At 44.5% G+C, this 25,959-nt stretch overlaps 1 protein-coding gene across 1 annotated transcript in view; it reads right to left on the minus strand.

Annotated features, from left to right (window-relative positions):
- Positions 1 to 25,959, minus strand: part of CARD11 (caspase recruitment domain family member 11) — a 1,037,045-nt gene that overhangs the window by 132,926 nt on the left and 878,160 nt on the right. Inside the window, exon 19 of the mRNA XM_063430219.1 lies at positions 21,002 to 21,097. Coding sequence (XP_063286289.1) covers positions 21,002 to 21,097 — 96 coding nt within the window. The remainder of the gene's footprint in view (positions 1 to 21,001; positions 21,098 to 25,959) is intronic.

Consider the following 25,959-nt stretch of genomic DNA (forward strand, 5'->3'; position numbering starts at 1 on the left):
TTTTCTACTACAGTGGGATAATACATATTTTTCCCCAATTTACTTATCCTTTAGTGTTTTGGTTGATATATATAGCGTAACCTTTACTAGATTATTTTTATTGAGCTATTTTTTATTTTTCTTGCCCTCATATGGGAAGAAAAGATACAAACAGCTGAGACATTTGCTACATAATATTGCTACTTTGTGAAATCACATTTCAACTACAAAGACTATTTCCACATAGTCCTGCAACCACTATTGTTTATTCAATAGGTATTCAATACTTACACAGACATCCCCTCAAATACTTACGCCAAAGTGACATTCCTTTAGGGAGTGTATTTTATATTTTATTGATGTGCACTATGTATATATTTTCTTCAGGAATTAAAGTGTAGAAGGTATTTTTGGAAGGCTTATGTATTTTATTTCTGTGCACCAACATTCTGATTTTATATTTAGTTTTCTGTCACATTATAATTTGGTTGCTGCACTTTATATTTGGCACATTATTATATTGGCACAATTTACACATACCAATTTGTGTTTTATCCTTATTATTTATTATATCATGTTCAGATGATTATCAAATGATGAAGTGGTTCAGAATACTAGAAATAGAAGTAGGGGTGAGGTAATTCAGGTAACATGTACCACAGGATGTGTTACTCAAAGGGTTTTGATAACAACTGAACAATTAATTCCTGGTCCTTTTTTATATTTATAGTTTAACCCCTTAAGGACATGACATGTGTGACATGTCATGATTCTCTTTTATTCCAGAAGTTTGGTCCTTAAGGGGTTAAGGCATATGTTTCTTCTCCTAGCACCAGGCCTTTTATGTTACATAAAAGATGCTTGAAAGCGCTGCATGCTCCCTAAACACCAACATGTTGCAGCATGGATGTGAGACTGATGTTGAGTCTGAACCAATGTTAAGCAAATAAGTGCTACATTCCCTGATAAGTCTAATTGCTTTCTTTAAAGGGACACTCCAGACCCCTGAGGGACTTTAGCTCAGTGTAGCTAAACTCAAGAGGCAGGCAATTGCAAAGGCTTCAGATGAGAATTGCAGCTTTGCATTTGAACTATATCTACAAAACAATGATTTTTTTTTGCATTTGTGCATTGTCCCTTTAACGTTTTTATATAGTTAGAGTGCTCCTTTAAAGGAACTATCCAGCCTTATAAAGCACTGGCTTGTGTGTCTTAAGTATGTAATATTTGTGGTAGTTGGTATTTTTATAGCTCTCTGGCTGTCAGCCTGGCAGGGTGGTTTTCTTCTGATTCTGTTATCTCCAGAGAGCTAGCGCATGCCTGCTCCCCCCCCCCCCCCCCTTCTCAATAAGCTGTACTACAAAGTCAAATTGAACTACAAAAACTGAAAGTCTACTCCTGGGAAAAATTAGAGGGCTTGTATTTTCAATGGAGTGCTCCTTTAAGGTAAGGCAGATAAACTCCCAGTGAAAATGTGCAAAAATTAGACATTTAGAGGTTAAAGGGACACTCCACCCCCCAAAATATTTAATCTCAATGGAGTTGTGTGTTATGGGGGCTGGAGTAGAGTGCCCCCTTACAGGGTTTAACAGTTAAACCCAGAAGTGACCATGGGTGCCATCCACACTGTTTCTTGTGGCTGCCATACTGATTTATAAATTCTTTATTTTTGTACTGTTAGGAATACAGTGGTGCGACAGTAAAGGTTTCTGCAAAAGCCACTTCATAATACATGTGTCTTATGATGTACAGAAAGGAAGAATATGTTAGTTAGTACATGTGGCCATACATATATTGGTATCAGATAAGTATGCAGAGTCTCTGGGCTACTTGGCCTGCTCAGGACCAGGTCACCGTGTGTGTATCATGCATTTCCAGAAAGGATTGTAATAACCGGATAGTGCAGGTAGCTTTCCATCTCAAGACCTTCACCTGACATTCCAACAGCGTTTCACCCTTGGGTCCCATCAAACGTATGGGTCGCCAAGTGGATTATCATTGTAACGGAACCTTCCATTAATGGATGCTTCCTAGCTTGCGCCGAGTTCCACAAGCACCACACTGGACACCACAACCACCGCAGACTGCACAACCGCCGTAGCTTAACTGGTGTCTCGTCGTCTTCCTTCCAACCTGGATCAGCTTCTGTCCTCCCGGACCGTGTGATGAAGATCTCTCCTCCAGGAGAGCGTATCAGGAACAAGCTTTAAAAAGAGCTAAGTGGTTAGAGCTCAGGGGAGTATGCAGAGCATAGCAATCCCCAGTGTGATTATAGCAGCTCCCTCCAATAACGAGACAAGGCTACGTATTGAGGGTCAAACAGGATCTCCTTTACTTGGCACCAAAGGGCCTTCTTTTAATGCAGGTTTTCCCTACATAGGACCACCCACAGGGTTTTACAGAACAACCAATAACACATGTACATTACAGAAAACACTCCCAGCAATTATACACAAAATCCTCCCTCTGCCTGTGCTATAATTATGGTACACAATAGGTTAACATAATTATCACAAGCAGGAAAAATACAGTTTTTATACATGTACTGTAACTTTAAAACCACACATCCAATCTTCATAAAATCAAAAATCCTCCTTCCGTTAGTTCAAAAGTTAGTCGGAAGTCCTTTGTGACCGACCGCAGGCACATTTTCCTGCCCAAAACAGTTCTATAGATTTGGGCTGCACACACCGCTGACCGCGTTTGAATAAGTTAAAATGGCCGCCGCCACGTGTTCGTTTGTCGAATGGCGGCCACTTGACGACTTCGAAGTGCCAGTTTAAAAGTTGTAACACTGCTCCCAAGACTAATCTGGCCTCCTGTAGGTCAGTGCCTTGGTTAGTCCAGCAACCCACTCACAAAACATAGTAAGTAGTGCAGCCCACCCACAATGAAAAGTTACTGCACCTGGGGAAAAGTGCAGACAGTCTTTGTCCAGGGGCTCCATCACGGCTGTGTGGGGTATGGGTACTCTGGATCTGTGGGTTGCTGAGTGGGCAGAGACCAGATGTACTCTGCCCTGGTGCCAGCACTTCAGCTGGAGTAGTCTGGTTGGAGCCCAGCTGTGAAGAGGGGGTGGTAGGCTCCTCTCTCTGAACCCGGTGCTGATGATGGAGGGGGAGACCGACTGTCTCCCCTTTTGATAAACAGTCCTGCTGCTTGGGATCTGGGCAGGCTGTCCCGCACCCCTGTAGACTGGGTGCAGAGACCGCGATCCCATCTGCCCCAGCTGGGAGAATAAGGTCTCCCCTTTGGGGAATAAGCTGCCGCTGGGGAGAGGTGGTAATCGGCTCCTCTCTCTGACACTCTCTCCGATGCTGGAGAGGGGGACCGACTGTCTCCCCTTCCTGTAATACACTCTGCCGTTGGGGAGAGAAACCGGTGGTCTCTCCTCCCTGTAATGTACACTGCCGCTGGGAGGGGAGACTATGCTCTCCACTCCCTGCACCTCACACTGCCGCTGGGGATCTGGGCCGACCGCCCAGCATCCCTGTAGCTCACCCTGCCGCTGGGGAGGGAGGACGCTACTCTCCTCTCCCTGCAAGGTACAGTAGCTGGGGAGAGGGGGTAACAGGCTCCTCTCCCTGACACTCTCTCTGCTGGTAGAGAGGGGGACTGACTGTCTCCCCTTCCAATAATGCGCTCTGCCGCTGGGGAGTGAAACCAGTGGTCTCTCCTCCCTGTAATGTACTCTGCCGCTGGGGATCTGGGCCGACTGCCCAGCATCCCTTTAGGGCCGTTAGAGAGCCCGCCGTCCCATCTCTACCTGCCATCTGTGGGTCTTCCCAGGACCAGTTTATGAGGTCCCTGATTTCTGGGGCTGGTTGGGGAGTAGATGATACAGACCCCAGGTCTCCTGATGACGGACTTAGTTGTTGGGGAGAGAGACCAACTGTCTCTGCTCCCTGTAGGACACTCTGCTGTTGGGGAAGGAGGACGCTGCTCTCTACTCCCAGTAGCTTGGGCGCAGAGACCACAGTCCCATCTGCGCTGGTGGGGGGCTTAGTGTCTCCCCTTGGTGGGCTACGCTGCCGCTGGGGAGAGGGGGTAACAAACTCCTCTCCCTTACACAGTTTCAGTAGCTGGGGAGAGGGGGTAACAGGCTCCTCTCCCTGACACTCTCTCTGCTGGTAGAGAGGGGGACTGACTGTCTCCCCTTCCAATAATGCGCTCTGCCGCTGGGGAGTGAAACCAGTGGTCTCTCCTCCCTGTAATGTACTCTGCCGCTGGGGATCTGGGCCGACTGCCCAGCATCCCTGTAGGGCCGGTAGAGAGATCGCAGTCCCATCTCCACCTGCCATCTGTGGGTCTCTCCAGGACCAGTCTATGAGTTCCCCTACTTCTGCAGGTGGTAGTGAAGCAAGGGGTACCTCGGCCTTTTTTTCCCAGCTGTAGGCTAGCAGGTCTGGGTCCGCCACCCAGTTTTCCCGGTCTGCGTCCATGCTCTGTGGCTGGCATGAATTTAGTAGTTTCACCTAGTCTATCTCTATCTCTCGTTCCATGGCAGCGAAACGGCGGAGGTCTTGTCCCAGTCCAATAGATCTCGGGCCCTGTAACATCTCACCCCGGTAATGCAAGATAGCCCAGTACCGTGACTCTGCTGGACTGCCGAAGTCGACGTCTTCTGCTAAGGCCTTCCACAACAGGCCAGGGCTAGTGTAGTTATCCCCCTCCGGCTGGATGCCCTCTGCCCTCCACATCTCTGGCTGGACAGTGCACCACCACAGTGCCCGGTATGAGGCGTCCAGGCTCAGTTCCCTTTCCACGAGGTACTCAAGTTGTCTTACCCACTCCCCTCCGGGTTGGTCTCCCAGAAGCGGCATCCGCCAGGCCATTTGTTCCTCCAACTGGTATGCAACACCAGGAAGGCGCTGCTGCCGTTGATACTGGACTTCCTCCAGGGCGTCGTACCATAATTCTTTCCGTGCAATATCTCTCCATTCCAATTCACTCTCTTCCTCCGGTGTGTGTGCTGCCCAGGGGTCCACGAACCCCATTTTCCCAAATGTTTCTGTAGACAGGGCCGATGTACGAACACTAGCTTCGCCATGACATACACTCTGCTTTTATGCAATTCTCCCATGCAAGGGAGACGCCCACATACAATTATACATTATCCAATCACACAATGGTTACATCCCACACATCTCCTCCCCTTAGCCTGAGAGGTAACCCAATTATCCGTACAATTTAAACATACTTTTTACCCAACTTTCATAACTCTAAAACCATACATCCAATATTAATAACAGTTACATATTATTAATCAGCACATTCCAAATACAAACATACCCAAAAATCATTCGAATCCGTTCAGCCGTTCGGGAGATAAGTATCTTTTGACCGACTGCAAGCACATTTTCATGCCCAAAACAGTTCCATGGATTTGGACTGTGCGGTCGGTCTATTTTACACCGTGAAAATGACTAAGTCCCATTCGAACGAGCGTTCGAATCTTCGAACAGGACTTAGTCTCCAGCCGCGGTGTCGAAGAAGGTACGGGTCAGCGGTGTTCGTGCAATTGGGTAGCCGCAAACAGTTCCATAGATTTGGCTGCACACACCGCTGACCGCGTTCGAATAAGTTAAAATGGCCGCCGCCACATGTTCGTTTGTTGAATGGCGGCCACTTCGACGACTTCGGCACTTCGACTGCATTCGAAGTGCCAGTTTAAAAGTTGTAACACTGCTCCCAAGTATTTAAAGGGCCGGGAACAGCATACAAAAATCCATTGTGCCCAAATCTTGTAATTAAAGGGCCACATCTTCCTGGGCCATAGTCAGAAGGCAAGAGGCGGGTCCCCTCCAAGGACATGTGGCGAGGTCGGTTTCGCCACACACATCTTCTCAAAAAATGTGAGAGGGGTTGTGGCCTCTCACATTTGGACCTCCCGGCGGGCGGCAAAGTCACGCACCTGGAGATATCGAAAGTAGTCCTTCGTCGAAGGGTGGCCAGTTCCTTTAAATCGGTCATAAGTCACAATCTTATTGTCCATTTACAGGTGGATGTACCTCTGGAGCCCTGTGTGTTCTATCCCCTGAAAGTCCCATGCTTTTAGTCCCGGGGGGATGCTTTGTTCTTGAGAACTGGGGTCATAGGGTAGGGCAATTTGCTAAGATTGTATTTGGATGCGGTCAGGTCCCATATTCTGACTGAGTTGAGTATTGCCAGGCATGCTGTTTTAAGGAAAGCCCTGTTTGGTTTTTGGTACCCATATAAAGAACTGGGGCAGCTCCACCCCTGTTAGTAGTGACTCAATGTCTACCCAGCACTTTTGGTCTGGTGGTGAGTGTCAGTGTACTGTCTGTGCCAGTTGTGCTGCAAGGTAGTCCTAGTCCTCACCTGTTTTTGGTGCGGTATAGCAGAGCACGTGCTATTCCTGGCCCTTTTCTCTTCCAAATAAAAGTGTCAATGGGGTGTTGTAAGTGTGCTAGATCCCCTCTTGTAACCTTAATTGGTAAAGACTGGAATAGGAACAGGAGTCGGGAAGTATACTCATTTTCACTGTATGCAATCTCCCGATCCATGAAATCGGTTTATCTGTCCATCTCTCCAGCTCTTGGATCAGGGTGTTAATCAGTGCTGGATAGTTGCGTTGGTATAGTTGTGTGTGGCTGGATGTGAGCTTCACTTCGAGATATTGTAGCGTGTAGCGCCATGGATTTGGACATGTTAACTTTATAACCCAAGACTCTGCCATACTGGTCCAGGAGCTCTGTCAAATGCGACAGGGACTGTGTTGGGTCCGTCAGGGTCAGGAGGAAGTCGTAAACATATGCAGAGATCTTAAGCTGCTTGCCAGCCAGCGTCACCCATCGTATCTGTGGGTTTAGCCGTATCACATGGAGCAGCGGCTCCAGCAACAGGGCAAACAAGAGGAGAGACAGTGGGCATCCTTGTCTTGTGCCGTTGTTTAAGGGGAATGGGGATCGCGTTGCTCCCGAGTTGGTAGTCTGTGATGTACGTCTCCGGGAAGCCCCACGCCGCAAGGAGGCCGAACATATCACCATGTTAAAGGCCTTCTCGCGTCTAATGAGAGCGCCAGAGAAGGCCTTCCTGACACTTCCATGTGCCATGTTAAGACCACGTTTCTTCTTGTTTTCTCATAGAGTTGCCTCCCGGGTATAAAGCCCACCTAGTTAGGGTGTATGAGTCGCTTTAGTAGCAGCGTCAATCTGGAGGCTAAGATGCGTGCGTCTAATTTCAGGTCTGTGTTGATCAGGGATATCGGTCTATAATTACCAACTGTGCGGTGTCCTTACCGGGTTTGGGTATGAGCACTATGTTTGCAAGTGCCATCTCCGAGTCCGGGGTCCCCTCCCTTCATAAAGTGATTGTATAGGATGGTGAGGTGAGGTGTGGTATTAAGGTGGCTTTGAACTTTTTGTAATATCCTGCGCTATATCCATCTGATATTAAGACCCTTAAGGGTCTTAATGGCCGTCTCCAGCTCTGTGTGATGGGGGTCGTCAGTGCCTCTGTGTCTTCCCCTGTCACCCTTGGCAGGTACAAGTCCGCAAAGAAGGAGCAGAGATTCGCTGCGTGTGCTGCTTTGAGCCCGTCGTCCAGTGGGGAGTGGTTGTAAAGTGTAGAGTGCATGTAAAGACTTTATTGATGTTGTCTGGAGTTTCTCCCGTGTCCCCCATCAGTGTGAGGATCTTAGTGTTGGAACCCTTGTCTTGGTCGAAGTCCATTTTGTTGGACTTCTCATAGAATGTGCGTCTGGACCATAAGGTGGACCATGCCACCCTTCCTAGCAGGAGTTATTTTAGGGAGTGTCTGAGGGTGTTTAGTTACGCTAATTTGGGTCCTGTGGGGCTTGCCTTATGTTGGAGCTCCGCTTTTCGAAGGGCTGTCTGTAAGCAGTCGGGTGGCCGTTTGTCGTTTTTATTATGGGTGGCTGCTTTGATCAAGTGTCTCCGTATGACCGTCTTGTGTGCCGCCCAGATAGTGGTGGTGTTTACGTCAGGGTTATTATGTTCAAAGTATTCCTTGAGGGTTGTGCTCACGGAGTGGGTGATGTCTTCGTCCTCCAATAGACATGCGTTTAATTTCCAAGTCCAATTAGAGGAGAACTTTAACCCATCAAGGGTAACCACTATGTCTGCATGGTCTGACCAGGTGATGCTGTTAATTTCGGAGTTTATGACCGTGCCCATTCCCGGTCCGTTAAGTAAAATGTTATCTATCCTGTAATAGGTATCGTGGGGTGCAGAGTAGAAGGTATAGTCCCTTGTGTCTGGGTGCTGTAGGCGCCACACGTCAAGTAGACCCGTGTGCCTCAAAAAGGCGAGCATCAGTTTATCCAGAGACCCTCTCCCATGTGATTGCGGCACTCACCTTTTTGTGCTCCTTCTGACCACTGGACACGGCACTGCATTGAAGTCCCCTCCTACCAGCACTGTCCCCCCTCCCCCTGTGTGGGCCAGTGTAGTGAGGGTGTCCCAGAACCGTGGGTCCGGTTCATTAGGTGTGTAGACATTGAGTATGTGAATTTTGGTTGTGTGTATCGTGCCTGTGACATATCTTTTTTAGCCTTCAGCTCCCTACGTTAGAAGTTTACGTTTGGAGGGCATGTTTAGTCCCTTTACATTAAGTGAGAGTACCCTGAGAGCCATACTGTGCCATCAGGGTGTGTTTGTTGAAATGTGCTATGGGCTCTCCAGTCTCTAAGCCGCGTTCCCTCCCGCGTCTCCTCAGTCCCCATCTGGTAAGTGACCATCTCTTTGCTTCAGCTGTTTCCCAGGGCCTTCGCCCCATGAGAGAACCATCTTGGTGTAGAGGTGTCACGAGTACATCATACAAACAATGTAAAATAATAACATAACTAACTTAATATATTTACAAAATGAAGTCTGGTCTTACAAGTCGCCAGAGCAGCTTGGGTGTGCAAGCTACTACCGCCCTGAGATGACATGTTCCCAGTGCCGTGTGGCAGCTCCCCGCCCCAATCCGCTGTGCGTCGATGTGCAAAACCCACACAACGTAATATATAATTTCTTTTTTTTTTATAGTTTATTTAGTTATTGTTTTTCTTTTATATCAAACATACATATATATACATATCCTACATTGCGTGCAAATCATACAGTGCATACAAAATAGATACAATAAATAAGAAATACATATAGACTAACAAACATATAACACAGTTGACCGTCCTATCCTATTCATTCAGCTCTACCCTCAAATTAGATAAAGTTAGATTAAATTTCCGCTCCTCCAGAGAATACAAATTAACTACTGCCCAGTATATACATTCCAATATCTAGTTCTCGAGGACCTCTATCCAGTTATCCCAAATCTCGTATTGTCCAATATTAATACTTAAATTAGATGCTATTCCTCTCTCCATTTTGCATTGAATAATAATAGACGCCTTAATTTGTGGCCATGAATCAATCCAGTTTTTTTGCAATAGCCATTTTGAAGGCCATCAAAGCCTGAATCAACAGGTCCCTCTTATCCTTAGATAATTGTGGTAGATTTAAATGTAAAAGTAAGTTATCTAACGTCCAAGAATGGGATATACCCAACAGTTTATTTACATGGTCCATAAATTGGGCCCATGCTTCCTTAATTGGTGCACACTCCCACCAAATATGTAATTAATTTGCTCCCTCATTCCCGCATCTCCAGCATCTAGATGTCCCTGCCTTTGCAAATTTCTGGATCTTATTGGGAGTCATGTACCATCTGTTAAGTATTTTAAAATGTGCTTCCCTAATATTTAGGCAGTGTATTGTGGAGTAGACTGATTTCAAAGCCTTATACCAATCCTTTATGTCAAATTTTATTCCCAAATCTCTTTCCCACTTGCTTTTAGCCATAGGATAGACAGGTTTTTTTTATAGCTTTTATAATCTCAGTACATCTAGTTAGTATTTTGGTATTTTTCTGAGTCTATCAAACCATTTAGTTTAGATAATGGGCAAGAGCTCATATTGCTACCAAGGGCACTTTGCAAAAAACTTTTAATTCTGATATAATTAAACATTTGTAAATGTGAAATACCATAGATTCTACGTATCTCAGCGAAAGGCATGATCTTTCCATCTACTAATAGGTCAGCTAATTTTTTAACACCAAGTCTAGTCCATTCGGACGTATCCATGTTTTCCATCCATATATCTAGATTGTTGAAGGTCAGAGCCGGTAAGACTTTATTTTTCAAGTCTAAAAGATTTTTAAAATGTAGCCAGAACTTTAAGAGGGGACTGGTTATCCAATTATCCGTCATACATCTTATATTTTTAGTTCTACTATTATTCTTTATTGCCCACATTAATCTAACATTATTGTATGGATCTGTAATATCTGCACCCTCTATTTTGAACCAATGTTGTGAGCTGTGCCGCTTGCTGATATAAAAAAATATTTGGAAAACCGATCCCTCCTTCCTTATGCTTCAAGTATAGAAGATCCTGGTCTATTCTAGGTTTCTTATCAGACCAAATATAGTCCCTGAATAACTTATTCACGAGTCTAAGCCGTTGGGGATGGATCTGTAGAGGAATCATCCTCAGTAAATATATTAATTTAGGGAAAACATATGACTTAATAAAATTGACTCTTCCCCACCATGATAATTGCAGGGCGTTCCATTGTTTCAGAGAGTGCGTACATTCTCTAATAAGGGGAATTATATTGGCCTTCATTGTGTTCTCTGGGTCTTTCACCATATTAATTCCAAGATATACAAATCCCTTTTTTTCCCATTTAAAGGCAAAATGTTCTTTCAGCTGTTGCAGTTCTTTTCCTTCCATATAAAAAGGTAAAGCTAGTGTTTTTTGGACATTAAGTTTATAATTTGACAGATAACTATATCTATCAATTGCTTGCATGACACCTGGGACTGACTTGCTTGGGTTGGTTAGCGTTATCAAAGTATCATCGGCGTATTGACTTATCTTAAAATCTTTATCCCTTTTTTTAAACCCCGTTATCTCCATATTATTACGTATTTCGTGTGCTAAGGGTTCAGCCGTTAGGATATATAAAAGTGGGGAGAGGGGGCATCCTTGACGGGTACCATTTGATAGCATAAACCACTCTGACTTAATCCCTCCTCCTACTATCCTGCTAGATGGAGAAGAATAGCAAGCCATTATCGTCGAGAGAATCTGGCCAGAAAATCCAAAAGCTTTCTGTAACGGATCACCTGGCACCCCGACTTGGTACCTCCGTTAAAAGATGCTCCTAGCGCTTCCAGAGGACTCCAAGCACTCCACCAGACACCATAATCACCGAATCCAAGAAACCTTTAAATTCTCCCAAGCGTATGAATGCTGTAGACCATTGAATAGGAACCATACGAATAGGCTTGTACCCCTAGCAGTCAACTGGAACAGCATACAATAAATCCTTCCCCCAATAATGAGACGACACATCACTTTGAGGTTAAAACAGGAACTCTGGACTGGCTCATCCAGCCTGGCTTTTATTACACTAATCCACATACAGGCCACACCCAGGGGGAGGCATAAAATAACCAATCACATACATGGTTCAGCCCACACATCCCCTCCCCTCAGATAACATTAAACCCAATTATCCGGTACACCTTTTCAGCCAAGTTCTGGATGTACCCAAAAAACAGGGGGTACACCTTTAAATCCAGCATCCCTGGATAGCCCTTATTCAGGGGGACAACATATCCAAAATTCAAGTAATTCGGATGAATGGTTCGTGAGATATGGGGTTCCAAAGATTTGACCGACCGCATGGGTAAAGTATCCGAAAACAGTTCCATGCATTTTGGCCCTGCGGTCGGTCACAAACAAGGGAATGAAAACAGGCGAATTGCCTGTGTTATAGAGCCTGGAGAGGGTTTGAATGAATTCCCTTGTTTATGGGGTTCTTTCTACCGAACGGCGGGTCATTCGGTAGTTTCCATACGAATTTCTGGAAGTATAGAGGTCTCAGCGGTGTTTGCCTAGTCAAGTGTCCGATTTTAGTTCCAGACACTCGACGGCAAAACACCGCTGTTCGGTAGTTTAAGATGGCCGCCGCCACGTGTTTGTTTCCCGAATGGCGGCCACCCAGAGGACAAAGAATACATTACACTGATTGCCAATTACCTGTTTGCAACATTGTTGCAAACGGTAATTGGAGGTACACTCATTCCTGGGTGGTCTGGTTGTTCGGTAGTTTCACTCAATATACTGAATGGAGTGATTCTACCGAACAATCAGAAGAATGCTGCATACAAATCACCCAGGATACTTAACACATCTATAAATACATATATAATATTACAGGCAGTACACTCGAATATGCTTCACAGTCTTAAAGGGACAGTAGTCCCAAAAGTCCCAATATGTCCATAGATGCTGTTAAAAGGGCCAGTAGCAGCAATATACAGTACAATATGCCCAAAATAACCCAGGGGCCATAGTCAGTAGGTAGGAGGCTAGCAAACAGGCTTCTCCAGGGCCCAGTGGCGAGGTTGGTTTCGCCACACTTCTCCCCTTTTCCAAACAGACTAACAGGGTACCTGACCTCTTGCCGGTCAGTGCCCTTGTTAGTCCAGCAGCCCACCCACAAAACAGAAACAGCAGTACAGCCCACCCACAATAAATGGTTACTACACCTGAGTAATGGAAAAACCTGTCCAGGTCCAGGTGCCTCACCCCGGCTGTGTGGGGGACTGGTAGGCTGTTTTGGTGGGTTGCTGAGTGGGCAGAGACCAGCGGTACTCTGCCCTGGTGCCAGCACTACTACAGGAGTAGTCTGGTTGGAGCCTGGTTGCTGGAGACCGACTGTCTCCCCTTTTGCTGCGCAGCTCTGCTGCTGGAGACCGACTGTCTCCCCTTTAGTTACACAGCTCTGCTGCTGGAGACAGACTGTCTCCCCTTTGGCTAAACAGCCCTGTTGTGGGGGGGCAGGACCGACCGTCCCTACCCCCTGTGCTGGAAGTGCAGAGACCACGGTCCCATCTGCACAGGTGTGGGGCTTACAGTCTCCCCCTGGTACATTAAGCTGCCGCTGGGGAGAGGTGGTAACCAGCTCCTCTCCCATTAGAACACTCTGCCCATTGATGATCCGCCGCTGGGGAGAGGAGGTAACAATCTCCTCTCCCATGCCTACTTTCAGTCTTTGTGGAGGGAGACCGACTGTCTCTCCTCCCAATTCAGTGTCCTGCTGCTGGGGAATAGAGACTGGGCTCTCTATTCCCAAAAAAATCACGCTGCTGCTGGGGGGTAGGACCAACTACCTCTGCCCCCTGTAACTCAGCCTTCCGCTGGGGAGGGAGGACGCTGCTCTCCTCTCCCTGCACTTCACACTGCCTTCCCGGCATATCACTCTGCTGCTGGGGGGTAGGACCAACTACCTCTGCCCCCTGTAACTCAGCCTGCCGCTGGGGAATGGAGACTGGGCTCCCAATTCCCTGCAATTCACACTGCCGCTGGGGAATGGAGACTGGGCTCCCAATTCCCAACAAATCACACTGCCGCTGGGGAGGGAGGACGGCCCCTTCAGCTCCCTGTAACTTGGGCGCAGAGACCACGGTCCCATCTGCGCTGGTGTGGGGCTTACTGTCTCCCCTTGGTGTGCTAAGCTGCCGCTGGGGAGAGGGGGTAACAAACACCTCTCCCTTACACACTTTCTGCCGCTGGGGAGCAGGGCTGACCCTCTGTACTCCCTGTAGGCAGGGCGCAGAGACCACGGTCCCATCTGCGCTGGTGAGGGGCTTACTGTCTCCCCTTGGTGAGCTGTGCTGCCGCTGGGGAGAGGGAATAACCAACTCCTCTCCCTTACACACCTTCAGCCGCTGGGGAGAGGGGATAACAGGCTCCTGTCCCTGCAGCCTTGAATGCAGCTGGATAGCAAGAACGGCACCGTCAGCTCCCTGTAACGCACATTGCCGCTGGGGATCTGGGCCGACTGCCCAGCATCCCTGTAGGGCCGGTAGAGAGACCGCAGTCCCATCTCCACCTGCCATCTGTGGGTCTTCCCAGGACCAATCCGTGAGGCCCCTCAACATTTGTGAGTAAGGGCCACCTGCTTCCCCACCTGGCAACTCTGGCTGCTGCTGGGGATCTGGGCCGGCTGCCCAGCATCCCGGTGGGCCCGGTGGAGAGACCTTGGTCCCATCTCTACCTGCCTGTTGTGGTTCCTCACAGGACCAGTCTATGAGGACCCCCACTTCGGGTTCCTCCCGCCGCCTCAGGGAAAGACGGCTAACCTCCTCGGATGCAGCCTCTACCCGGCTGCTGTAACGCTCCTGCTGCTGAGCATACTTCCTCTCTTTTGCCAACCGGTATTCTCGGTCCAGCCTTGTGTTTCGCTCGGCCATGACCTGGTTCCAGATCACCCGGCGTGTCTCCATGGGTATATCATCCCCATACTCGGCCACTCGCTGCCTCACCTCGGCCAGCCAATCATCTCCAGAGCCAGAACCTTCCATACTTGTCTGCTCCCAGGGGCACTGCACGACTGCTAGCGTTGCCCTCAATTTGTAAATCCAAACGTACTGTGTCTCCGAGCTGCTTTACCTCGCACTAGGACGCCATCCCACCGCTTGCCACCAATGTAACGGATCGCCTGGCACCCAGACTTGGTACCTCCGTTAATGGATGCTCCTAGTGCTTCCTGAGGACTCCAAGCACTCCACCAGACACCATAATCACCGAATCCAAGAAACCTTTAAATTCTCCCAAGCGTATGAATGCTGTAGACCATTGAATAGGAACCATACGAATAGGCTTGTACCCCTAGCAGTCAACTGGAACAGCATACAATAAATCCTTCCCCCAATAATGAGACGACACATCACTTTGAGGTTAAAACAGGAACTCTGGACTGGCTCATCCAGCCTGGCTTTTATTACACTAATCCACATACAGGCCACACCCAGGGGGAGGCATAAAATAACCAATCACATACATGGTTCAGCCCACACATCCCCTCCCCTCAGATAACATTAAACCCAATTATCCGGTACACCTTTTCAGCCAAGTTCTGGATGTACCCCAAAAACAGGGGGTACACCTTTAAATCCAGCATCCCTGGATAGCCCTTATTCAGGGGGACAACATATCCAAAATTCAAGTAATTCGGATGAATGGTTCGTGAGATATGGGGTTCCAAAGATTTGACCGACCGCATGGGTAAAGTATCCGAAAACAGTTCCATGCATTTTGGCCCTGCGGTCGGTCACAAACAAGGGAATGAAAACAGGCGAATTGCCTGTGTTATAGAGCCTGGAGAGGGTTTGAATGAATTCCCTTGTTTATGGGGTTCTTTCTACCGAACGGCGGGTCATTCGGTAGTTTCCATACGAATTTCTGGAAGTATGGAGGTCTCAGCGGTGTTTGCCTAGTCAAGTGTCCGATTTTAGTTCCAGACACTCGACGTCAAAACACCGCTGTTCGGTAGTTTAAGATGGCCGCCGCCACGTGTTTGTTTCCCGAATGGCGGCCACCCAGAGGACAAAGAATACATTACACTGATTGCCAATTACCTGTTTGCAACATTGTTGCAAACGGTAATTGGAGGTACACTCATTCCTGGGTGGTCTGGTTGTTCGGTAGTTTCACTCAATATACTGAATGGAGTGATTCTACCGAACAATCAGAAGAATGCTGCATACAAATCACCCAGGATACTTAACACATCTATAAATACATATATAATATTACAGGCAGTACACTCGAATATGCTTCACAGTCTTAAAGGGACAGTAGTCCCAAAAGTCCCAATATGTCCATAGATGCTGTTAAAAGGGCCAGTAGCAGCAATATACAGTACAATATGCCCAAAATAACCCAGGGGCCATAGTCAGTAGGTAGGAGGCTAGCAAACAGGCTTCTCCAGGGCCCAGTGGCGAGGTTGGTTTCGCCACACTTTCAACGTCGAGTACATAAAATTCCAGCCGACCCTATCGAATGCCTTTTCTCCATCTAAGGCCATTGCTAAAAAAGGGGGTTTTATTCTCATGTATCTTAGTAAATATATTTAATATCCTTCTGATATGATTAGAGGACGTCCTTCCCGGTATAAAGCCCACCTGATCCTCTGCAATCAAGAAAGAAATTATGTTTTTTATTCTTTTAGCAATAATTGAGGCATACATTTTATAGTCATTATTTAATAGAGCAATTGGTCGGTAATTAGTTATTTCTTCTGGATTTTTACTATTTTTTAAAATAGGAGTAATATTGGCTACCAACATTTCTTTAGGTAATTTGCCAGTATTAATCGCTGAATTGTAACATTCTACCAACCCCTGAGACAGTCTATCCTTATACATTTTAAAAAAAGAATCCGTGAACCCGTCTGGGCCTGGCGCCTTATTTTTTTTCAAGGTATCTATCGAGTCAATAACTTCTTGCAGAGATATCTCTGTATTTAATTGATCTAATTGTAGCTCGTTGAGTCGAGGAATATGAATACTCATAAAATAGTTATTTATATCCTCTTGAGCAGATATCGTCAGTAGATTATATAAATTATAATAATAATCTCTAAATACCATTCCAATTTTCTTAGGATCTAATATAATTTCATTTCCCTGTTTTATTTTTGTAATTAGTTTATTTTTTTGTTGATTTTTCACTTTATTGGTAAGAATCTTATCAGCCTTATTCCCCCTATAATAGTAGTTCATCCTCATAATCTGTAGGTTTCTATTTATTCTAGACATCAGAGTTTCATTATTTTTTTTTAATTTCATTATTTTCTATGATCCTAATCTGATTAGACAAAGTTCTTTCAGGGGCAACGGTATTTTCCTTGTGATATTTGCTCAATTCAATATATAGACTAGATAAAGATTCTTGTCTATTTTCTTATCTTTAGCTTCTAGACTGATTAAATGGCCCCTAATAACGCTTTTAAATGCGCACTTTTATGTCAGGAGACACTTCGTCATTATCATTGTCCTTCCAATACATGTCTATCTCCTTAGCAATCTGTTCCCTATTCACTTTATAGATTAATAACTTATTATTTAATTTCCAGTCTGGTCTTTGCTTTAAAATATTATTCTTTAGCTGTATTATGACCAAATTGTGGTCCGACCACGTGACCGTACCTATATTTGTAGACTTCACGTGTTCCAATAGGCTTTGATCTCCAAATATAAAATCTATTCTTGAATATGAGCAGTGCGTCTTACTAAAACACGTGAAATCTTTCTCTGAGGGATGAAAAATCCTCCAGCAATCATATAGTCCTTCGTTTTGAATAATGCTACGGAATTTTTTTGCCAAATTAATAGCATTTCTCGAGGGACCTTTAATCCTTTCAGAGCTTCTGTCCAGATTAGGGTCAATTGTCAGATTAAAATCGCCCATGACGATAGTACATCCCTGCTTATTTTTTTCTAATTGTACAAAAAATTTGTATAGAAACTGGATCTGAGAAGTATTCTGGGCATAAATATTCGCAACTGTATATAATTGATTTTCTATTGTGCATATAAGAATAATCCATCTGCCCATCTTATATAGAGAGGTTTAATACAGATGAAAAAAAAATAGCTACTCCCCTCTTTTTTTTATCTTTAAACGAGGAATATACTGAGGTGGGAAAGTCTTTACAATTATATTTTATCTTATCCTCTCTCCGCCAGTGGGTCTCTTGTACTCCGACAACTTGCGCATTTTCTTTTTTTGCACGTTGTGGAGAATTCAATCCCTGTGCGTTTATTGAAACAATACTAATCATGTGTTTCTAATCCTACTTTTCCCTTCTCTACCATATTCTATTTTCTTATCTTCTAACTTATGTAATTGAGTTTTATATTTCTTAGCCGACTGCGTCAACTTATGACATACCAAACAACATAGGACTGTTACATAGAACACTACATATAAAATAAACATCCCTTAAGGAAGTGTGGATGGGCCTGTGATTAACCCTTTTTCACAAAGCCTCCAAATAGATCCTATGCGGGATCAATATTTTGATGCTGATCCGCCCCCTTTGGGGAGTGTTTTGATCATAATGTATTGCCTTTAGTCATATAAAATTTCAACTAATCAATCCTGGTTATCCAGCTACCATAAGGCCTCATAAAGAGATAAATAAAAAAAAGAAACCCCCTGAACATAAGCCATTTCTCTCATCAGAAAATCAGATCTTTATATATATATTCTATTTATAGTCATTTGTCCTTCTCAAGGTCTCTATCATCCGCTTTCCTTTCTATCTGTGTCCAATATCAATATCTGTGCGCCAATATCATTATATGTGTTAATTTATCTCAGAAAAAAAAAAAAATCTCCATTCGTACATCATTCACTTATATTCTCTACAAATTGTGGGCATAAAAATCATTAGTCACACTCCCTTTCTCCCCTTTCTTCCCATTTCCTTTGCTATTCAAATATATTCTTATTTCCTATTTCTTTTTAGTGCTCCAAGCTTTATAGATATTAAATAACCTTCTTTGACTAAGTTTTCTAACTCCCGTTTTGAATACTCGTGCTTATTATAATACAGCAATATTTTATTTACTTCTTCTATAAATCATTATCCCTCCTTATTCCATTAGTGATTTTTAACAAATACAGTGTCTGATGTGGATATCATTTTTAACGTGTAGAGTGTCCGGTGTAGATGTCATTACAAATAACTGTCCTCTCAAGGATTTCCGATTTATATTTTTAGAGGTAAAGGTAAAGTCTTTCCTTTTTCCTTTCTCTTCTCCTTTCCTTCCCCCTTTCTTCCTTCTTCTTTCTCTTCATCTTCTTGTCTCTTTCCTTGTAGAATTATATCTTCTAAAGATGTCTTCTGAATCAACGAAAAAAAAAAAAAGGTAGTCTCCATTATATTATATTGTTTATCTTCTCTCCTTCATCCTTTATCTCCCTCGGTTAAATTAATCTGATCAAAATTCTGCTGTCTAAACCATTTTGAAATTGCCGTAACATCTGAAAAAGAGTATGTCCTTGCTTCATGAGAAATTATTAATTTGCAGGGATACCTCCAGGAGTATCGAATATTCTTCTGGCGTAGAATCTTTGTATATAATGCAAACGGTTTTCTTTTTGCCCTAGTATAGTATGAAATATCCGGAAAGATCATGATGTGAGTGTATGGATCATTCCACATTTATAATATATATTTTCACATTCTTTCAGGAGCCTCTAGGGCTCTCGTCACCCCCCATCATATTGTTCCTCTCATATTTACCGGGATTGCCCCTCTGTCTCGGGCTCTCTTCTGTGACTAGTGTCTGTCTATCCTTGAACCCTATATATTTCTGTGGAGAAATGAGCTTTGGCCCAGCCACACACCCTGGCTCATAGGGTCCCACCCCACGGGTGCAGTCATATCTGTGGTTGGAAAAGGGGTTTTGAACTGCGAACCAGATATCGTAATGGGATTTTTAATTTATTTAAAAACATTTTTTTTTATATTTTTATATTTTTATATTTTTCTCCCTTATATATGTTATTCTTTATTATTTGTTAGTTTATTACTTGTTGTTTATTTATTTATTTTCCCTTTTTTGTGGTTATTTTATGGTAGATAAGAGTTGTGGTAGTTTTGAACCACTGTTCCCACGGCCCGTTCAAGAGTTGGCGCCTGTACTATGGGGTAACTGCTCTACTTGTGGCGGGGTAAATGGTTCTGAACGTGCGTGCTAACCCACCCTTCTCTGCCTGAGCCACTCACTGCTGTGGGCACCCTTCCTAACCAGGCCAGAAGCCCTTCTCCATCGGCGGGGAGCTCAGTACCACTTTCTACCACTGCTTGTCAACTCCCCCCCCCCTAACTGAGAGTGTAGCCACATAAAACTGGTCTGACCCCAATCTCCTGCCATTATTGGGTGATGGGTGTCAGCTGTTGTCTAGAGCATTTCGGCAGGGTGAAGTCGGGCGGCACGTTGATGCTGATTCCTCTGAAGAAGGGGACTGGATTGGCTCCCGGCATCAGGGTGTGGGTCCTTCCTGCCTTGAATGCCATCAATTTGAAGGGGTGTTCCCAGATGTATCTTATCTCGTGGCTCCGTAGGAGTTCCGTGGCCGGTCTCCACTCCTTGCGGCATTGTAGAGTAGCTGGTGCGAGGTCCTGGTATACTGCGAGTTTGGTGTCTTGATATTGTAATACATTGTCCCTGCAATGCTTGATGATGGCTTCCTTGATAGAATAGTGGTGGAAGCGTATGATGACGTCTCTGGGTACGGCCCTCTCCACTCTCCTGGCTTGCAGGGCCCGATCAATCATCCATCTTTCGTCTGGTATACCAGGGATTGATTGCTTGAAGAATTCCTCCATACTCTGTAGGAGTGGGCTTTCTGCCGGGTTTTCCAGAAGGCCTCTTATGCGTAGGTTGTTGTGTCTGGAGAGGTTAGACAGGTCATCCACCAGCATCTCTAAGGCATCCACCTGTTGTGCCATGGAGTCTCGCCGCAGTCTCTACTCTGTGCTCCAGTTCAGAAGTGCACACGCCCAAGGCCTGGATCTCGGCCTTCACTTTGCAGGAGGTTCTGGTGATTTCTCTCACCAGGTAGGTTTTCACCTCCGTGAGCTGTTGCAGTATTTGTGCTGTGGCACCTGTGGGGGTGTCCGCAGCATTACCATTCGCCGAGGTCGGAGAGGGGGAGCCGCGTGGACTTGTGTGGCGACCATCTTGGGAGGCCGGATTCGTCCGCAAGGCTGCAAACATGTTGGAGATGGAGATCAGGTTTTAACCCCACTCCGCTCGTTTTTTTTCTTTGCTGCTTTGTTTCATAGCCTGTGCTGGACATGGTAGAGGCGTTTGGCTTTGTGAGTGGGTCGCGATGCTGCAGGTATGTGCGTGATGCAGTGCGGATGGAAGGGAGCTGTAGGATTATGCTGCTATCTTAGTCCAAGGCCAAACCATGGCTGCCGTACTGATAAGGAAAGCTTAGGTTAGGTGCCAGTGACTGACAGCATCAGCTAATGCCTTCAACCTATATTTGCGGACACATTGTGAGTAATATATTTTGAAATTTGGAAAGGCAGTAGTAAACTAAAAGGAATATGATTTGAAAGAATACAGCTCTGCATTGAAGATACATATAATAACACAAAAAAACATTACCTGCAAGATCTGGCCAAACAGGAAACTAGCTCTTGAAAGCCGTGGACTACTTTTGGGATCAGTTTGTGGACAGCTGTCTTCTGGCTGAAGCGTATTCTAAAGGGTATAAATAGCATATTTCAGATATAATCACATTGTTGTTTGTTAATCATTTTAATGTTGGGGATTTTTTCATTGTAAAAATCCCGAGATCCAAGGCTAAATTTGATCATTCTGTTATTCTCTATGTATGCCATACATTTCATAAATAATAATAGTTATATCATAGATAAGACAAGATAAATCTAAAAGTGTAATTTTTTTTATATAAAAACACAAACAATTCAAACAAATGTGGATAATATTAATAACATCAAGTTGCCCCATGTAAAAGGGTATATATGCTCTTTCAAAATACACATGTAACAGAATTAAATATGTAATTTTACTCCTTGATGTTAGTTTATATTATCATTATAATGGAAAATCCTTAAATATTGAAAATGTTTGATGGCTTTGGTCTATGAATAATGCTATGTAGTTTTTTTGTCTATATAAATTGGGATGGTGGAGGGTGAGGGAGGGGGGGGGGGAGGGGGACAGTTTTCCATTAGTCTGTAGCAGAAGATACTAGCCTGTGTTTTGTATATTGGCACATGTGGAATGTAGAACAGATGAGATAAGTGGAAACAAACATTATTTGCAAAAGCACCTTTTCAAAAGATGGGGCCATTTAGGTACCTTCCAGATAAATGTGATTGTGTGTGTGTATTTGATTAAGCCACCATATTTTCAGTAAAATATTTGTAAATTTTATAAAACGAAGTCCCTTTATTTCTCAAGACCTCACACATGAAAAAAAATTGCATATATAATGACAGTAATGTTTTCATAAATTAATACTATATTCAGTTACAGGGCCATTCTAAGCACCTAAAGAGCTTCAGCTCCTTGTAGGGGTCTTGGTGCTGGTAGTTTAAGAAAAACCTGGGCTCTTCCAAACACCTTTCTCCAGCCACCTGGATAATATGACATTATGCATGAGGCCATCCAGCGTTACCCAAAAATCCATAGGAAAGCATTATACAATGCTTTCTTTTGGGTGATGTCCTAATGCAAGCGTGGCTGACGTTGTCAGGGAGGAGCTGAGGCGGAGCCTGAGCCAGTGCCAAGGATGACGACGGCGTTCAAATAAATTAGGTTTTGATTGAGGTAGGAAGTTCTGTTATTGGCATCTCAGCATCTCATGTAAAATATAAACAGAAAATAAAAACCAATAGTGCAACCCAGTATGTTCAATATCTCAATAATGTGAAGAAAAATAATACACTCACAAGGATAGAGCCTTCAATCAGCTCGTAGGTAAGGCTCTGAGTGGTATAATCAGCATGTAATGCTCTGGTTGAATTAGTTATTTGGAACTCAACCGTTGATTAATTAAGAAATGCAATACTGTCACTTTAAAGGAACATAGTTTATTTAAATAATATAATTTCACCTTTCCAGACTTTTGTAAAAATAAGGTCTTGAAATAAAAATGCATGAATAATAATGTTTGATATTTGATAGTGAGAAATATTCTCTGTCAGAGATTTTCCCTTGCCTAGGTCTTTTGTATCAATTTGCAACTCTGTATTTCTCCTTGTCCCCTAACCAGCTGGTGAGGAGTCCCCAATGAATGAGACAAGACAATGCCAGGTTCAAAGTGACAGCGTTTAATGAGCTGTGTAAAAGTTTATGTACAAAAGGAAACAGGTTTTACAAGCATTATCCAATCCTAACAAAATCATCTATCTTTTCTTAACATCCTAACCTATAGCGAGCTTGCAGGTGCATCTTCATGTTCGGACCTTGCACAAAGCTAAATTCTACTATAACCACGTACTCCAAAGTAATATGCATGCGCACTGAGAATTAGAGATATTTACTACAAAGTTCTAAATTACACATTACTATGCAGTTATGATCAAAGGGAGAAAAACAGGAAATAAGGCCGACAGACAGAAGAATACAGGATATAACACCTGTGACTTGATACATGATGTTCTACAGCAGAGGTAGGCAACCTACGGCACTAGTGCCATGCACGGCACTCGAGGTGTCTTTGCACGGCACTCAAGGCTGCTAGAGACAAATAGGCTCTGGCCTATCAGGAGTCCCAGTAAAACTTCAGATATCTGCTTATCCGAAAAGGTGGTGAAGGACAATCCTCAATTTATGCATTGCAGCACGTAGAGGAAGTGATCTTAGATCACTTCCTCACAGCACTTGTGAATAGGAATCCACACTGTAGTAGAGCAGCCTGCAGTTGCTGTTGCAGCTCCTGTCCTTGACATGTACCTGGCCGGTCTGGTCCCCACTGGAACCCAGGGAAGCCACCCACACTGCTAGATATACACAGGAATGCAGAATCCTGCATTCCTGTGTAATCCCTCATACAAATAGTACGGACAGCGCACACACAAACATACACATAATCTGCACAAACGCAACACCACTAACAATCCACATACATGCACACAACCCCACATGCAGTCTCTCACATGCAATACCTCAAACAGCCCCCACACACACTACCAAACACACAATGTGACATATCCATTCACACAATTCCACAAGCAGCCCCCATACACAACTAACATTCATATGTATCATACACAATACCATAAACTACTTATGAACATATACAATAAAATAGCTAATATACGCAGGGCCGTCTTTAACGTGGGGCAAACTGGGCAGCTGCACCGTGAGCCCCGCTGGCCTCAACTATTTCTTACCCCCGGCCGGTAATCCACACAATAAGGAGGCCCACCGGGTGGCCCGTGCACAAAGGGTGGGCTTCTGTCAGCAGGGTCCCGGTGGGCCGGTGGGCTTCTGTCAGCAGGGTCCCGGTGGCACACTGAGGCGCTTTAACAGCGCGAGCAGGCCCCTTGCTTTTTGGCAACAGGCTGGGAGGAAGTGACGGCCGTGCATCACTTCCTCCCACAAAGAGAGGAGCGCGCGAGAAAGAAGAGTAGGCAGACTGGAGGCGGGCTGGCCGAGAGAGCCAGACCCCAACTCCCAACACCTTCAGCCACCAGCAGGTAAGGTAGGAAACTGGAGGGTGGGTTTAAAAGTGTAATTTTTGTGTGTGTCAGTAAATCTGTGTGTGTGTATGTCTGTGTCAGTATGTCTGTCAGTGTGTGTGTTAGTATGTCTGTGTGTGTCAGTATGTGTGTGTCGGTATATCTGTGTGTGTCAGTAGGTCAGTGTGTGTGTGTGTCAGCATGTCTGTGTCAGTATGTCTGTCTGTGTGTGTGTCAGTATATCTGTGTGTCAGTATATCTGTGTGTGTCAGTATGTTTGTGTGGCAGTATATCTGTGTGTGTGTGTTAGTATGTCTGTGTGTGTGTGTCAGTAAATCTGTGTCAGTATATCTGTGTGTGTGTATGTCAGTATGTCTGTGTGTGTTTCAGTGTGTATATATATCTCTGTGTGCGTGTATATGTGCATACATTTCAGCATTCACACACTAACACTACACACAAATACACCCCTACATTCAAATTTCAACACTACGTACAAACACATGTCTGTGTTACACACCAAAATTATATGTAAATACACCCCTGAATTCAAAAAACAACACTACACAAATACATGCTTGCAGTCACGCCAACACCACATATTCCATACAAAAACCTGTTTACATTCGAACACACAAAAACCGCTTAGTGCTAAGACCTGGAAACATGGGTAAATGGTAGAGGCCCAGCTGTCAATGCATTACTGGAGTTGCACGACAGATGGGGATCTACCTTTTAATCACCTGTGCAACAGAGAGGCCCAAAAAAATTCTTGCACCTCTCTACTTTAGGTCCGCCACTGCGTTGAGGTGGAGGACGTGATTGCACGCCTGGGGAGGGGGGACATGTTCCAGGGGGCCCCAAAAAAATGATTTGCCCAGGGTCCAGTCAATATTAAAGACGGCCCTGCATATATGCACAAATACAACGATACAAAGCAATTACAGTAAAAATAACACAAGCAGGATATGGCAGCATACACACCTCATTTTTTAAAAAAAATAGGACCGGCACGCTATGGGACATCACAATCCTATATCGGCACAGTGCTGCTAAAAGGTTGCCTACCCCTGTTCTACAGCATATAACACCTATTACTATTGCAAATAGCTGACATGTTAACCAATTTTAAACAGATTGGCCAGCCGGTCATCTGTATCTTAAGCCCTGGGTAAATATAGGCAAAGTGAATTATTCCCAACAATATTGCTTCACAAGATATGAAATGAAAGGTTGCATAATTGACAAAAAACAAATATAGTCCGTGAGACTTTTAAGGAGCAATTAAGCAGCACAGGTGATTCTTGTAACTTAAGGATATGCAGTCCATATACTTTTAGGATAAATGAAATAAAGATAGATCCTGGATGCAAAGAATTATAGTCCTTAGACTTGTAGAAATATATATGCAGTTAGCATTGGAAATAGTTGCAGCTTTGAAAAGACAATGCCAAAGGGCAGACTTATGACACCTATTCCTCCCGGTATAACTTTTGGCATAATCCCTTAAACTGGTGAAGTTATCTGTACTCTGAGGATGAGTGTGGAAGTCCATCCAGGATTACGGGGATTATGGTCACTCTTAGTTTAGAGAGAAGGTAGGGTTCCAATGTTGTCTGTATCCAATTCAGGGAATGTGGAGAAAGTTTAGCCAGGATCATGCAGAAGGTTTGGTACACAGGAATCAGTATTGGAGTTCCGTGAAAGGAATGGACGAAGGATCTTCAACCACACAAGTGTTTGAGTCACAACATTTTTCTTTTTTTTTTGAGTATATTTCCTAATTTATCTCCTGCCTAATAAATCTTAGTTGACATGGCTCCCATAGTGTGATGAGTCTACAATGTTTTGATATGAATTCCTGCTAAGCCATGAAAAAAACATCTTGTCAATGTGCTGTAAATGTCGGAG

Source organism: Pelobates fuscus, chromosome 8, assembly GCF_036172605.1.
Source record: "Pelobates fuscus isolate aPelFus1 chromosome 8, aPelFus1.pri, whole genome shotgun sequence".
Classification (NCBI taxonomy): Eukaryota; Metazoa; Chordata; class Amphibia; order Anura; family Pelobatidae; genus Pelobates; species Pelobates fuscus.